This window comes from Mesoplodon densirostris, chromosome 11 (genome assembly GCF_025265405.1).
Source record: "Mesoplodon densirostris isolate mMesDen1 chromosome 11, mMesDen1 primary haplotype, whole genome shotgun sequence".
Taxonomy (NCBI): Eukaryota; Metazoa; Chordata; class Mammalia; order Artiodactyla; family Ziphiidae; genus Mesoplodon; species Mesoplodon densirostris.
The window spans coordinates 81,783,506-81,801,078 of NC_082671.1; the positions used below are offsets into that span (position 1 = coordinate 81,783,506).

Genomic DNA, 17,573 nt, shown 5'->3' on the forward strand with positions numbered 1-17,573 from the left:
CTTGTTATTTCTCTAACCTCATCTCCTTTCATTTTTGCCCTTGTTCATTTCCTCCACTCACATTGGCCTTGCTATTCCTCAGACCTGCCAAGCATGTTCCTACCTCAGTTTTTGCCCTTAGCTTTTCCTCTGCCTAGAGCATTCTTCCTCCAGATATTTGCATAGCTAGCTCCTTGGCTTTCTTCAGATCTTTGCCCAAATGTCATCTTTTTTTTTTTTTCTTTTTTTTTTTTTTTTTTTTTCTTTTTGCGGTATGCGGGCCTCTCACTGCTGTGGCCTCTCCCGTTGCGGAGCACAGGCTCCGGATGCGCAGGCCCAGCGGCCATGGCTCACGGGCCCAGCCGCTCCGCGGCATATGGGATCCTCCCAGATCGGGGCACAAACCCGTATCCCCTGCATTGGCAGGCGGACTCTCAACCACTGCGCCACCAGGGAGGCCCCAAATGTCATCTTTTTAATGAGGCTTTTCCTGTCTACTCTTTTCAAAATTAAAAGGTCCTCTGCTTGCACCTCCTATCTTACTTTTGCTTTGTTTTTTCCATAGTTATCAGAATCTGACTTTTTTTTTTTTCAAGAAAGAAATGAAAAATTTTATTCAAGCCAATCTGAAAATTATAACTAGGGAGATAGTCTTTCAGAAAGCTCTGAGGACTGTTCTGCCCATTAGAGGTCAAAGCACAGTTATATAAGTTTTTGAGACAAAGGGTTATACATCAAAGGGTTAAACATCAAGGTGACATTGACAGTTTACATAGTTCAACAAAGTGAGTAGTGGGTCATCATAACCCCTTACATGATTAAGGAAGGAATGCTATCTCCTAAGGAGTTTCCTTGCTGGTGCCAGCAGGAAATTGGTGTGTGTGTGTGTGTGTGTAGACATTCCTGCATCTTCTTAGGGAATATAGTTAATATATAATGCAGATGCACAATGCACACTAAGGAGAAGGTATAGTGGCTCAAACAGCAGAGAAAATTTCACGTTAAATTTTTTTTCCTGCCTTAAAATAATTTTGTTTCATCAGCAGCCTCATTGAGGAGGTAATATTTGAGTAGACTCTAAGGTGGTGAGGGACTTAGCCTTATGGATATGGTGGAAATAGTGTTGCATGCAGTAGGAGCAGCCAATGAAAAATTCTAAGGAAGAGAGCTTGCCTGGTATGTTTGGAGAACAGCATGGGGACACTGAGGGTAAGAGGTGAGATTAGAACTGTAAAACTAGTATGTTTGTTGGTGGAGGGGGGACCTTTTGACCACAGAATTAACCTTATTCATGAAATAAAAGCTACACATTTCCTATTTACACTATAACTATGTATTATAAAGTCAAGGAAGTCAGTGTTGTTCTTTCTTGGACTTTATATTATGAATATTAGAAGGAAAAGTGGTTTGAAGCTCTAATTTTTTAACTCAATCAATTGTGCAGAAATCACTTATGAACTGTATGTTAATGATTTGAATCATGTGCCTGAGGTCCCTTTGCCAGAGACTTTTTAATTTAATTGGTAGTGGTGGGGGTGGGAAGGGAGGGGGTTGTGCCTGGGCATTGAGTTTTTTAAGCGCTCCCAGGTGGTTCTATATGCACTACTCTGGTACCTGAATACATAAAAAAAGAGACAGCTTTTCTCATTCTGGCTCCAAAGTAGTCTGCTCAGTATGCTTATCATCCTTGCTGCTTCAGCTCACTGCAGTGTCTCATAACTACCTGGAACTCAACAACCACAAACCCCCTCCACAGAAATCCTGGGACCTCTCCTAGCCATGCCATTGGAGGGGAAAGGTAGGACAGGTAAGAGTTCTCCTTTACTGCCCCATTCATAAGTTCCCCACAACACCAAAAAACAAGACTGCGTGTGGGTACCAGATGACTGAAAAGTTTGTGTTACAGAATGACAATGTAAGAGGAAGGGTAAGAGAAGAGGGGAGCAAAATGTTGGCATCAATTGCCTAATAAAAAATTTTAAGAACAAGACTGCCTAATATTCAGTTTCAATTTTTGGCATTGTTGTGGTAGAAAATACCCTGTCTCCCCCACTAATCTGTTTCATTTATGTGTCTGGCACATTTTTGGCACACAACAAATATTTGTTATATAAATGAATGAATGAATTAAAGGGAGCTGAACACAAAAAGCAACAAGCCTCCAACCCATGCTTTCCTGATCCCTCCAATCTTGTTCCCCAGTGGCAGTTGCATTTACCTCATTGTTACCCTACTAGCTCTAAATTATATATTTATGCTGTTCATTCTAGATGTATCAGTGTTAGATCTTGCATACTCACTTTCTGCTAAGATAGGTAAGGATTTTACTAAATTAACCACTCCAAATTTTCCCGACCTACAATACCTAATAAATTATATCACTATTGTTAGCTTTACATTTGTGAGGTTAAATAATATACTTAAATTTGTATTTCTTATTTCAACTATAAGGAGTACCTCTTTACTTTGAATCTGACTTATTATATATTTAACTTATTTCTTAATTCTCTGTGTTCCACCCCCCAGTTAAGCTCCATGAAGGAAGAGATTTTTATCTATTTTGTTTATTGTCAAATCCCCAGTGCCTTTTATTTATTTATTTAAATTTATTTATTTATTTATTTATTTATTTTTGGCTCCATTGGGTCTTTATTGCTGCATGCAGGCTTTCTCTAGTTGTGGTGAGCGGGGGCTACTCTTCGTTGCGGTGCGCCGGCTTCTCTTTGCGGTGGCTTCTCTTTGTGGTGGTTTCTCTTGTTGCAGAGCATGGGCTCTAGGCACGTGGGCTCAGTAGCTGTGGCTCGTGGGCTCTAGAGTGCAGGCTCAGTAATTGTGGCACACGGGCTTAGTTGCTCTGCAGCATGTGGGATCTTCCCGGACCAGGGTTTGTACCCCTGTCCCCTGCAATGGCAGGTGGATTCTTAACCACTGTGCCACCAGGAAAGCCCGCCCTGCCTAGTGCCTTTTAAATGATAGGTAATCAGTTAAAATTTATTGAATGAATGAATGAATAAAATGGTCAAGGCCTTGTGGAATCAGTCCTCTCTTTGTCCTTCCAGAGTTATCTTCTGCTCCCCTGGCTCTCTTGCTACATGCCAGATGCTGATCTTTTTCACTTCCACTTTATACCATGCTCCCTCCTGCCTCAGAACCTTTATGTTTTATTCCTTCTGCTTGGAATACGCTTTCTTTCCTGCCCCCTTCTTTTCCTTGCCTAGTTAACTTCTATTACTCATCCTTTAGATATCAGCTCAAAAGTCCCTATTTCAAAGAAGATCTGGATTAAGAACCCCTACTGTATTCACTCTTCACCAACTAAACTGAACATTTCAGAAAGGCAAAAACCTTGAGTATACTGCTTGCCAGTGTATGTGTCGGAATAGTGAATCCTCAGTAAGTACTTCTTGAATGTTCCCTTCTGCACTAATATTCTGCCTTGAGGCAGTGGCAGGTCATTCCTATATGATTAGAAATGGCAGCCTCTCAGGAAACTTCATATTATTAAATGAAACATGATTGGTAGTAAGTGTGAAACAACTCAGCATCTTTGGTCAAATATGGGTTAAATACGAACTTTATATTGAGAAAGTCAGTGTGTTGACATTTTGTGAGAAGATATGAATCCAGATAAGATCTGGCTCAGGAAATTCTGGTTTAGAGTCAGTGCAGAAGCATGTGCATATTGATTCTTGTTGATGTGTAGGGCATGTAAATAACCTAGTACATTTTGTTACTTTAATATTTAATATCAAAAAATGGTAGAAGACTAGCTAATAACTCCTTTGTTAGCAAGTAGTTAACTTTTTCAGTAGTTTCACTTTTGAAAAAGTAAGGCTGGGTAAAGTCAGCAATTTTTTATTTTGTAGGGTTGTGTTAAGAATTAATATATACGAAAGTTCTTTAAAGTGCACGTGTAATTTATTGTTATTATTACTATTATCATCATTATTAGTTGTGACATTGGGCAAATAAGTTAGTTTCTCCTTACATTTACTCTTGTAAAAAGTGAGAATAAGGACTTCCCTGGTGGTCCGGCAGTTAAGACTCCACACTCCCAACGCAGGGGGCCCAGGTTCAATCCCTGGTCAGGGATCTAGATCCCACATGCTGCAACTAAGAGCCTGCATACTGCAACTAAAAGATCCCGCACGATGCAACTAAAGATCCCGCACGCAGCAACGAAGATCCCACTTGCCATAACTAAGACCCAGTGCAGCCAAATAAATAAATAAATATTTTTTTTAAAAAGTGGGAATGAAAATAGTATTGACCCTAATGGGTTATCATGAAAATTAGTAACGCATGCACTCAAAGAGAAGAGCTTGGTATCCAATAAACCCTTGGGAAATGTTCACTGTTATTTAACTATTATTATTTTCAGTCTTTTCTTTTGAGTTTAAGAACTTTCCTTTTTAAATCATTATAGAGAATTTGAGTTCTTTAATTAGAATTCAGGGTCCAGTCTCCTATGTGACTTTTGGCACTTTCATTAAGCTCTTGGCATGATGAATGGCAGTGGTAGCAGCTGCTGCTGCTACTATTTCTAAAGGGCCACCTCGTTTCCTTACCTTACTTGTATATTGGTTAGTAAAATAGGAATATCCACTTCTGTGATATTGTCTGTAGCGAAGTGAACAAAATGTTGTAGGGGATGACTCAAAACCTTGCATAGTTCCTGAAAAATAGTGGATACTAAGTATTCATAAATTTGAAAGACAGTAAGAACTGGAGCTTGGTTGTGTCTGGTTATAAGATATTTAAATGTATACCAAAAATACTGTAGACTTTGTGTAAGAGAGCTATGGACAAGGGAGATCAAAACAATAATAACAAAACCACATTGAAAAACACGGATTAGAGTAGAGCCTATCATTGTGGTTTTGTGTTTCTTAGTGCTGCTATTACATTCTTAATGCTCTGTATATTTGCAAGAACAACTCAGGGGTACAGTAACTAACACTAAAATAAATGTCAATATATATTCTCTTTCAGATTTACCAAAAATTTATCTCCTGACAAGATAAATCTAAGTACCCTTAAAGGAGAAGGTGAACTGAAGAATTTGGAGTTGGATGAAGAGGTGCTCCAGAATATGTTGGATTTGCCAACATGGCTTGCTATCAACAAAGTTTTTTGTAATAAAGCATCTATTAGGGTGAGACTTTGATATCTGTGCAAGGCATTTTCTGTTTTCATTTTATTTATTTCATCCCTATCTTTTAAAATAAATACTTTGTTTTAGGTAATTCTGAAAAGAAGCATTTTTATTAACATAATTTTAAAAGACAGATACCTTGTATAAATAATTGCATGAATGTGTGCCTTTTGAATTTAATTGAATGCTAATATATATTAATTTATAGGTTTTAATTTTTATTAAAAGTTAATATTAATTTTTAAATAAAATTGTTGATGCTTTATTAATAAAATAATTTGTTAAATTTGGTACATATTTAAATTTTTTTCACACAATTTGTTGTCAAAAGGGACAATTTAAATTTGTAGTTAGTAAACACTACTTCAAATGAAAACATAAGGACTGTTAAGTTATCTTATTCTGGACATTATACTTTTATTTGAAATTCTGCCTCTTTTCCTCATTTGTTTTTTATTTTGAGGTTTTTAAAGCTTTCTTTTAATACTATTTCTGCTTATTAAAACTTAAGCTTTCTTATTATCTTTGGCTGTAATCATACGTCGTATCACTTCCTTCTCTTAAAGATTAGGCTTAGTTTGGGAGCCTACTCAGTAGAAATACTGCATGCTAACTTTTCATAAAATTAAAATTGGGCTCCAAAGAGAAGATTGTAGAAAAGTTGCTGTATCCTTTGATGGTAACCTTTAATTTTTGTTCTATCCTCCATAAACCCAAATGTCTACAAAAACATGACATTTTTAGTGCAGGATATATTTGAACATTATTTATTTGACGTTACTTGCATTTAACATTAATGGTCTCACTTTTGTATTTGTCTTGAATACCTACAAGGAGATTGGTTGGAATTCTAGAATTTAAAAAATTGTTAAATGAACAAAACACTGATTATGCTTCAGCTACAAAATTAAAATGTGTTTTCAGAACTGGGGAAAAAAAATATTAAGAGAACCTGAAATTTTAATTTAAAAAGATGACCAAGAAAATAAGGCTAGTAGTCTTTTTTAATATAAAATAGGTGCAGCTGATTTCAAGAGTATGAATGAATTGCTCAGTTTATTATTTTGCAATTTAAGAAAAAAGTCAACTGATATAATTTGGTATGTCTATCACTATGTTAAGAGAGTATCTGTGTTGATTACTGTTTTACATTATTTTTTTAATGATTCATTTTAAAGAAAGAAAAATTTTCTTTTGTAGATACCGTGGACAAAACTGAAAACACATCCCATCTGTTTGGTAAGTACTGAATTGCTTCAGAAATAAACATTATATATGCATATAATCTAACAAATCTAATATGAAACAAAATATTAATATTTTGTTTCATAGAAACATAATCTCATGGCTTCTCTGCTAGTTAACTTTCATTCTATTTTGATGGTACTTAGTTTTCTCAGTCCTTAAATGAGAAGTTTGAACTTTAAAATGAGAGGGTCTTTAAAGTTTTTCAGGTCTAGAATATTATATTGTAAGTTGTTATATTTTATTGCATTTTTAAACTTTTTATTGATATATTATACTTTATTTATGGGATTCTTCTTTTAATAAAGTTTGGTCCAGACTTTCTGTGTTTCTGCTTTTACTGATCTAATATAATACGTTCTTTAATATACTTTACTTTTTAAGGAAAACTGATCACTTGGTCATTTATTGATTCATTCATACCACAAATATTTACTGAGCACCTCCCCTCTGCCCTGAGGGAACATATTTTTACAAGGTGACTGACAATGAACAAGTAAACAAAACAAGACAGTTTCAGATAATAAGTACAATATTAAATAGAGAATGAAGAATGACTGGAGATGCGTTAGTGATGACTACTAAGGACATTTGATCTTCCTTCAAGAAAACCTTAGACTGAGAAAGAAAGTTTTTTACTATGAGAGTATTTACTTTTTCATATTCCTTGCATTTTTCATTTTTTCATAGTTACACATCTTAAATCTCAGGTTTTAGATTGGTTCTATTTATTTTAATTAACCCAGGTTTTAATTAAAGCTCAGGTTTAAGCTTTTAGAGGTGGTTTAGTCCTATTTATTAATAAATAATCTAATTTATCAATTAATAATGTAGTACACTCTGGGATTAGCGATTATACGTCTGTAAAACCTGATGATCTCAGCAGTATATAGCTACTTTTTATAGTTTTTTTCTCCTGTACTCCTGTAGTAGGCTTTTCCACCAGATAATAAGTGCCTTGAGAAAAGACTAAGCACTTTTTTTTAGTATTTCTCTTTTTAGACCTCTAGAGAAACATTTAAAATGACTCTGCTTACTTACTGTTTTCTTTGCTCCTAAAGAAATGAAAGAGAAAATAGTCTTAAATAATATCTACATAATATACATAAAATAAAATATTTAATGTTTACATTTTTAATATATTTTTATTAGTCCTTGGATAAAGTAATAATGGAAATGAGTACATGTGAAGAACCACGAAACCCAAATGGCCCATCACCCATTGCAACTGCTTCGGGACAAAGGTAAGCTATTTTCCATTAATCTGTATGACTGGCAAAGGGAATTTTTTTTCCTGTTATCTGCAGTAATGGGACATAAAGTAAAATTTCCTAACTTCAGTTTCTATTTTAGTCACTTCTCCCATCAAACATTTTACAGTTTCAGTAAATACGTTGCAAAAGTAGCAGAATTGATTTTTAGCCTCTTTTATTCATCTTGCTTTCCTTGATATTAAATACTAATGATCAGTCAAATGCAGAGCAGTAGCAGAAAATGAAAGAAGAGCTTAGGCATTCTAAATCAGATAGTCTCTTACTTGGTCTCTGAATACTTTCTCTGTATAACATTTGTTCTATGCATCAGTGGAATTTTAATGACTCTTAAGAGTTAAGTTGATGCCTTAAAAAATTATAGACCTTTCGGATTACTCTAAAATTCATTAAATATAGAATGCTCACACTTTACACAGATTGAATTTTGATAGATAAAAATCAGATGTTAATAAAGTAGGAGCATAGGGAGCATTTCACAAAGCTGCCTTGAGAAGTTAGAATAGTTCTTAAAAAATAGATCTTCAAAAACTTGCCTATTAATCTTTGCGTTCAGTAAATTTGGATCTTGTATTATATATCATTTCCTCAAAACAGGTTTTCTGCACTATTTTTGGATGGTGCAGCTATTCATGTAAAACATTTACATTGATTTTAATGTGATTAGTGCCTCCTCAAGTTGTACAACATGGCAGCCCTGAACATTTACAGTATTCTAGGTGCTGTATAAAACCAGTGATAAACTCTTCCTGAGAATGAACATGCACATACAGATACACACACATACTCTCTTTCTTGCACTCTCATATTTCCCTCCTCTTTCACCAAGGTTGAGCCACCATTTATTAATGCATTCTGTGAGAATACCTGCAGTCTGATCAGTGGCTTTTCGTGTGGGAATCAAATGGTGATCCATCCACTGCTGAGAGTTGACTGAAGGCCAGATTTATCAGATATACAGTTTATATTTGGACTATATGTAATAGTAACGGGGAAAAGGTAGTTTACATATTTTCCAGCAATTTGAGATTTTAAAGTTTAGATTATGATTTCAGGTTAGATAGAGTAGGTTGGAGCAGTTGATCTTAAAATTGGCTAGACTCAGAAAAATTGGAGAAAAAGTTGAGATGTTTATTAGACTATTAAAAGGACAAAAGAAGATCAGGAAAGTTGCTATAAACAAATGATCTATTTTAATTAGGTGTGGCAGAAATTAGGTATTTTCTTATTGTATGCTAAGTGTAGTTGATAGTGTTCTTCCCAATTCATGTTTTTATAGTATCAACAAGCTTTATAATTTTGGCTTTGTAATCATATGATGGTAATCCTTATATTGTATGGTAGTATGTTAATCTATTTCTATGTTTTCCAGACTTGCCTAATTGTAGCAATCATTTAGGGTGCTTATGAAATTCACAGAGTTTTTTAGGCTCCTCTTTTAAAATTATGATTCATTAGGTCTAGAATGGTTATCAAGAATATGAATATGTATTTTCAACAATTCTTTATAGTCATGCAATTTAAGGAAACACTGATCTATTTGATTTTATTTCTAGCTAAGAGATTAAAAATAGAGGGAAATTAACAATTAATAGGGTGGCCCTTCCTTCTGTGCAGAACCTGTAGGCTAACAATGCTCCCACAGATTGATGGTCTAGGAAACTTTGTAAATTCAGAAATTTGATTTTATCACTTCACATGAAGGAGATAAACATCTAAGTGAAGATTAACCAAACTCAGAAGAGACTTATTTGTAAACTGAAATTTCATTTATAATGGATGACATAAACCAGAAACATGTAGACATTAGTCATTGAGTCCGCCTTCACCCTTCTGATGGTAAATTGTCCAGTACAATTGTAGCACTTTTTAATGTGTATAGATTAGAGTAGATGGATTTGGATATTCCAAAGGGTATTCCCAGATAATTAGTATAGAAATATTCTTCCAACTCCAGGAATATTTCTGTCTAAGTGACCAGTATTTGTCCTTAGGATCACAGCAACTCCTCCCTAGGATGCTGATGAGGTCTTCCTCTTCAATTCTCAATTTTCTAAACCCCAGGTAGACAACCACCTTTTTTTTTTAAATAACAAAATTACCTCAGTCAAGCCAAGGACCGTATAAATTACTACACATATACCACTTCACTTAAGGACCACAGCAACCTTTTGAAATAGGTATGATTTTCATTTTACAAATGATGAAACTGAGGCTCAGAGACTTCCAATAGTATTAATAATAATATACTACTATTTATAATACTATAAATAACAGTTATATCTTTTTCAGTATCATGAGTCCAGAAATGGGCTATGTGGTTCATATGCATTATTTCATGCAATCTACATATAACCTACAAAGTGTACCTGATTTAAAAGATGTCATCTAAATTTTAGAAAAGATGAGTAATTTTATTTATTCATTAAGATAGTAAATCAAGAAGCATAGCAGCAGGTATAGAGGAGCAGTGTGCATGATCATTAAAAATGATGGCCTCACTTTTATGCGTGTTGGCTTTGAAATGTGTGAGAGGCAGCCAGGTAGAGCTGTCTGGTGGACATTTGAATTTTACAGTCTGAAGTTACAGCAAGAGATCTGGATAGTGATATAGATTTAGGAATAATGGTCATAATTGAAGTAAGGTGCCAATTTGGCAAACTTTCACCACCACCCTGCCAAAATATACTGATAGTCTATATTCAAGTCATACTGTACTTACCATTCTTGAAATGTGACCTTTACTTTATTATTCTCCATGTCTTTGCTCATGCTTTTCCCTATTCTAAGATTTCCCTTCCTTTTCATCCCTCCTTGAGGAAAGTTCATCTTTCTTTCCTGGATATATTTCTCATTAACTATAAACAGTTTCTTCCTCTACCAAGTGTACTGATGATTCCTTTTTAAAAACACTTAAGCAAAAAAAAAAAAAAAAACACTTAATTACAGACTGCCTCATGTTTCAGTTGCTAGGATATGTGTTTTTTTTTCCTACCCAAGTAACTTGCAAACCCTGTAACACCACTACTCTACTTTGGTTTTCTTTATGTCCTAGCATCATTCCCATTGTAGATGCTCAATACTTGCTGAATTGAATTAGAGAATGTGAACTTTTTCTGACCTTATTTCTAAATTATGAGATTATATTCCACTTGGCCTCTGCAACCTTCTTTGTGTCAAGAATTTAGCCCTCTTACTTACTTCGTTGATGCCAGTTGTCTGCACTAATGCTTTTTGAGAATAGGCAACTTTGGAAGGTGATTATAATAATTTAGAGAGTAACTTCCAATTTTAAAAACCTTTTATCATTTTGAGAAGAACATTGTTTTTTTTTTGTAACTTACATGTAACCAGACTAGATTATTGTTTTAACAAAAATGTGTTTTGTTAAACAAAAATGAATACTATTATGGCAGTTTGTGTACTTGTGTGAGAATATTAACAAAACTTTTTCACTTCTAATGATTTTATTTTGGTTATAGTGCATTATATTTTGTTCTGCTTTGTTTTCCCAGTGAATACGGCTTTGCTGAAAAAGTAGTTGAGGGAATTACTGTTTCTGTAAATTCCATTGTCATCCGCATTGGAGCAAAAGCCTTCAATGCATCCTTTGAACTTTCCCAGCTACGGATCTATAGTGTAAATGCGAACTGGGAACATGGAGATTTAAGATTTGCTCGTATTCAGGATCCACAGAGAGGAGAGGTAAAGATTTTTTCCTTTTCTTTCTTTGTTTAAAAGATGTTTTAGTCATTGATTATACAATGGTGTGTTAGTTTCTGCTTTATAACAAAGTAAATCAGCTATACATATACATATATCCCCATATCTCCTCCCTCTTGGGTCTCCCTCCCACCGTCCCTATCCCACCCCTCTAGGTGGTCACAAAGCACTGAGCTGATCTCCCTGTGCTATGTGGCTGCTTCCCACTAGCTATCTATTTTACATTTGGTAGTATATATAAGTCCATACCACTCTCTCCAATAAAAATGTAAAAAAAAAATTTTTTTTAAATTTTTTTAATAAATAAATTTTTTTAAGTATATTTAAAATAATTACTTTTTATGGTTGCTTATATTCACATACTACTAGATTTACTTTTGCCCTTTAACTATACTTTTCTCTGTACTGCTTTTAATCATTTAATTGTATAATGTGCATATTTTAATGTTTTTACTGTAATATTTCAACTTACAGAGTTAATGAGTCCTATTTTAACTTCTTAGCTTCTCAGAATTGAATTTTAAATATACATAACTAAAATATGTTTTTAAAATTCTTCTTGGTTACATAATTCAAGTGTTCTTTGTGCTTTATATTAAAATTAAATTACTTAGAATAAAACTGTTAACAGCTTTACAGATGATGAATATAATTATGAAGATGTGTTACTGAATTTGGAATTCTACAATTTACAAAAATTAAAGCATAGTGAATAGATCTATAATGTCATATGAAAATTAGTGAAGAGATACATTTTTATAATAATTTTGTTTTTACAAATCTACATTTTTCTTATTCTATTTTGTGTAAGTGAAGCTAATCTCTATATTCTCTTTAGGTTTTGACCTTTAAGGAAATAAATTGGCAGATGATTCGAATAGAGGCAGATGCTACCCAAAGCTCACATCTTGAAATTATGTGTGCTCCTGTTCGATTAATAACCAACCAATCAAAAATCAGAGTCACACTTAAAAGAAGAGTAAGTCAACAGGGTTACCTTTATGATTTATGTGGTAACTATTAGAATTGATGAGAAATTTAAAATTATTTTTTAGCTGAAATATTGGCTTATTAAAACAGTGCAAAATAAAAGGAAATATAGTGCCTCAAGCAATATTTGAAGAAATCTAGTGTAATGATAACATTTTTTAGGTTTCTAAGTTTAATATTTAGATTTTTTTTATGTGACTTTATTTGGAAATAGGGTCTTTTTAAAAAATTAATTAATTTAATTTATTTATTTTTGGCTGCGTTGGGTCTTCGTTGCTGCATGTGGGCTTTCTCCAGTTGCCGCGAGTGGGGGCTACTCTTCGTTGCGGTGCACAAGCTTCCTTATTGTGGTGGCTTCTCTTGTTGTGGAGCACGGGCTCTAGAGCACAGGCTCAGTAGTTGTGGTGCACGGGCTTAGTTGCTCCGTGGCATGTGGGATCTTCCCAGACCAGGGCTCGAACCCATGTCCCCTGCATTGGCAGGCAGTTTCTTAACCACTGTGCCACCAGGGAAGCCTGCAGATTTTTATTTTTGATAAACTGAATAGATTTCTCAGTTACCAAATATTTATTGAACATGAACCGTTTTATAATTTTATTTCTCCTTATTGAATCTTGCTCAGGAGTGGGTAAACGGTAAAGTCTTCACTATTAGTAACCAAAACAACTAGTTTTAGAAGGTTAAGATATGACTGGTAATTTAGATAAATAGGGACAATAGCTACTTAAGGATGTCAGTATTTGAGAGTCCACTGTAGATTGTGATGAAATTTAATGAGGAGGAGTAATGACTTTTTTAAAAACTTGGCTCAGTTAAAATCTCAACAATATGTTTTCTAGTACCAGACACAAATCACTGTACTAAATTAAATTGAAAAGAATTTTTCAGAGTATGACAATACAGATATTCTAAAATGTGAAATATGGTTAAAATAGCATTTCAGTTTTTAATTAAATTTTTTTTTTAAGATTTATTTATTTTTGGCTGCATCGGGTCTTAGTTGAGGCATATGGGATCTTTCGTTGTGGCGCACGGGCTTCTCTCTAGTTGTGACGTGCGGGTTTTCTCTTCTCTAGTTGTGGCGCGCAGGCTCCAGGGTGCGTGGGCTCTGTATTTGTGACCTGTGGGTTCCAGAGCACTGTAGTTTGCGGCGCGTGGGCTCTAGTTGAGGCGTGCGAGCCCGGTAGTTGTGGTGCATGGGCTTAGTTGCCCCACGCGTGTAGGATCTTAGTTCCCCGCCCAGGGATTGAACCAGCATCCCCTGCATTGTAAGGCAGGTTCTTTACCACTGGACCACCAGGGAAGTCCCTTTAATTAATTTTAATTCCCCTTTTTCTACTAGAATTACAGTTGACCCTTGAACAACACAGTTTTGAACTGCATGGTTCCACTTATATGTGGATATTTTTCAATAGTAAATAGTACAGTACTACGTGGTCTGAGGTTGCCTGAATCTGTGGATGTGGAGGAACCTTGGATACGGAGGAACCTTGGATACAGAGGGCCGGCTATAAGTTATATGCATTAACCCCCGCATTGTTCAAGGGTCAACTGGGGTTGAATTAACATAGGTAATTATATGATTTATTAGCTATAAATGAAAAATTAAATTATATAAATACTTGTACCTATATAACTTGTTCCTGTTAAAGTACAGGATTCTGTCAGTCTTTTTTACCACTGTATCTCCAATACTAGGAGATATTCCTTCCATATTATAGGAACTCAATAAATATTTGGTGAATAAGGAAGGATCCATATTTAAACCATTGAAAAATTTAAAACTTTTAAAAGATACAAGTGCATTATAAGTTTTATTTCTTGTCTTAATTTTATGAATCATTTTTTTCCTGACAGTTAAAGGACTGCAATGTCATTGCAACAAAGTTAGTTCTAATGCTGGATGACTTATTATGGGTTTTAACGGATTCCCAGTTGAAGGCTATGGTACAATATGCAAAATCTCTTAGTGAAGCAATAGAAAAATCAACAGAACAAAGGAAGAGTATGGCTCCTGAACCTACACAGGTATGCTATTATATGTTAATAGGAAAAACACTTCAGTTTATATGTAAATGGTTTAAAAATCAGAATGGTTGGTTGTTTTCTTTATGCAAAATAGATTATAATACTTTGAGTCCAAGAATCTTCTTATATATCTTATTATATTAATTTTACCTACATGGTATCTATATGAAAGCATATATTAAATGTATTTCTGTCTATATAGTGCTTATCTTGTTTGGAGGTCTGTGCTTGGCATCAGAGTTACTGATAACATAAAAGTATTTTGATGTTATAAATACTTCTTTTCAGGAAGTTAAAAAAATACAATTTAAAAATTACTAAAGTAAGTGCAAAAGGTAAAAACCTGGGTAATTATAGTTAAGGGAAAGAATGTAAGGATTAATATTAAAATAGGAAACTAAAGCCCTAGGGAATTGCTGAAGTTGAACACAAAACTGTTAGAATTGTCTGATGGCTGGGACGAAAGTGGGGGAAGCTATTTATTGATCACTTTCTTAAAATCAGACGCATTACTAGTTTTTTCTTAAAAGAAAAAGATTTTCTAATCTTTCCTAGTAGTAAATTCTGAGAATTTGACATGAAGATTTTTGTAGAAGGGACATTGAAAATCCCAATGTGTAGCGTCTTTTGATAATTTTATAAGTATGATTGACTTTTTATATCTATCCAATAAAGACTTAAAGGATATTGTGAAACCATACTTCTATCAATTATTTCATTAGAAACAGAGTAATTACATCTTAGATATATAACTTGGTGATCTGGCTGGTGCATGGGCTTTCCTGTTACTATCAAATTGGCATTGTTTACTGCCTGTCTGCTTTGTCATAAGGTGCAGGGCTACATGCTGTGGATGTAAAAATAAATATTGCCTGATCCTGCCCTCAAGGATCTCAGTGTAATGGGGAATCAAATATAAAACAAATCATTGCAGTTCAACGTATATGCTACAGTGCAAAATTAAAAATGGGGATGAGGAGATTATAGAAGCACAGAGAAGTTTTAATCAACTGCTTGTGGAGTTTGGAAAGGTTTCACAAAGAGGATAATGAAGTTAAGTCTTAAAAATGAGTAGAAGTTTTCAGGTGAGGGAAAGGGTATTTTGGATGAGGAAATAGAATCTGCAAAAGTATGATGGTGTTAAGGAGCATGGTATTTTCTGATAAAAATAAGGGGTTTGGTGTTCCTAGAGCATTGTTTTTGAGAGTGAGGTGCACATGCCTTGTGAATATATGACAACTTTCCAAGCTTTAGAAAAATTGTTTCACATCTTCCATTTTGATGTGTACGCTTCTTAAATTTGGGCTACTGAGAATGTTCTTGTGTTAAGTTGTCAGACTGGTTCTCCCTTTCCATAATTACTCGTATCCTAGTATCCTACTTTACAAATGAAAGGCATTCTTCTTACTCATCCTCATTCTTACTGTGATGGATTTGTTGGGGGTGGGGGGTTGGGAAGGGAGGGTTTGGACTCAAAAACCTCTGGAAAATAAGACAGGCAATTTGAAATATTGCTGTCCATGTTGGAAGTGAATGACCCATGACAGACTAAAAATTAGGTGATTCCCACTTCTTTGCTTTCAACACATTTGAAGGAAGTTTAATAAATGTCAGCTGCTAGACTAATTAAAAATAATTTTTTACAATAGATCACTTTGTGAATCCTGGCATGTAACTTGAAAGAGTTCAAAGAATCGTGTCACATTGCTAAAACAAAATTCATTTCATTCTAATCTACTTATTTATGTGAACAAACTTTCCCAGAGCTTTAAACGATAAAAACAGAGAATTGATGGTGAACCCTGTATCATTCTACCAATAATTAATATTTATCCAATAACATGTCTTCATAATTCTTCAAGGGAACCTAATTTTAAAAGTTTGATGAACAGAATACTGGACCATAGTGTAGAATAGAGTTTTCCTAGGCAGGTAGCCTGAGTTTAAGCAGAAGTAAGTGGCAACTAGACATGATGAGCATTATATGTTTACTTTTCCTATAGGCATGCAGAAGCCAATGGAAGTTTTTAAATAGGAAACAAAAGTCAAGTATGACATGGTGGTATTATAGAGGGTAGACTGAAGAGTAGGAAGATTGCGATTCTGGGGGAGGGGTGGACTTGGACCTCTGGTAATGGTTTGAAAGAAGAAAAAACAAGCCAAATTGGGGAAAGACATCTGAGTCTTTCACCAGTTGAGGATAAAGAAGAGAGAAGAATTGAGAACTTTTCAAATAATTGGTAATTCCATTAGCCAATAGAGTAAATGCAGAAGGAAGCAGGTTTGATTAGGGGAGGTAAGGCTGAGAAAAGGTAATAATGAGTTCCATTTTGGAGTGGGAAAAATAATTAAAGAAGTACGGGAGATAATATTTTACAATATTACCATCATAAACATAAACACTAGTCTGTTAAGGCTTGCAATAAGGATTTATGTAGTTTAGGATGTCATTGACAGAGATGGTAATTGAAATTAAAGACCAATAGACAAAGTGTTGATGTTACTGTAGCTCTTCCTTGTGCAATATGTGGATATGTTTATATAAAATAGAATGTAGATTAGGAAGCTAGATAAAGATACAGATTAGGAAACTAGGAACAAGGACAAAATTCTGTAATCCTACCACCATAACAAAACCAGTGTTAGCATTTTGAGGTATTTCCTTACAGATTTTTTGTCTAAGCATCTGCATTTTTTCCTAGTTTTAGTAAGGATGTAGTAGCAAATGGCTATAGTTTTCTTCCATGTCATTAGTATTTGTAATTAGTATTTTTTGTCACACCATAATATTTTATGGTAGATGTACTTAACCATTCACATTACTGTGGAGTTTCTTTCTTGGGTAGTAGTTGTCACGTCACTACTTTAGTTATCATACAGAATGTCCTGATCACTTGAGGTACCAAGAGAGTGCATTAGAGAGTGAAGTAGGTGACAGTTTTCCTTTGCTCAACTTTATAACTTGAGAGCTTTACAAACTTGAAAATTAAGAGTTTTTTAAGATTATTCATGAGGCAAAAGAGTTTATAGTGGCCCACTTTTCCCCCCACAAATGGCATCCAAAAACCTAAATCTACCTCAGTATGAAGAAAAGTGTTTGTAGGGAGATTAATGCTTATGTTTTTATTTGTATCAGTATTTGTCTTGATGAAAAAGAGGATACATGATTAAAGAAATACAGG

General features: G+C 34.4%; 1 protein-coding gene across 6 annotated transcripts in view; it reads left to right on the forward strand.

The window, feature by feature from the left end:
- The window catches only part of BLTP3B (bridge-like lipid transfer protein family member 3B), a 101,486-nt gene that overhangs the window by 36,860 nt on the left and 47,053 nt on the right, over nt 1–17,573 (forward strand). For 4 of the 6 annotated variants that reach the window (XM_060112214.1, XM_060112211.1, XM_060112210.1 and 1 more), the window contains 6 exons: nt 4,972–5,134; nt 6,335–6,373; nt 7,532–7,623; nt 11,166–11,355; nt 12,212–12,352; nt 14,221–14,391. In XM_060112214.1, coding sequence (XP_059968197.1) covers nt 5,072–5,134; nt 6,335–6,373; nt 7,532–7,623; nt 11,166–11,355; nt 12,212–12,352; nt 14,221–14,391 — 696 coding nt within the window. In that variant the 5' untranslated portion in view covers nt 4,972–5,071. Of the gene's footprint in view, nt 1–3,222; nt 3,373–4,971; nt 5,135–6,334; nt 6,374–7,531; nt 7,624–11,165; nt 11,356–12,211; nt 12,353–14,220; nt 14,392–17,573 lie in introns of all 6 variants that reach the window. The other 2 variants (XM_060112212.1, XM_060112213.1) reach the window with 1 other exon arrangement.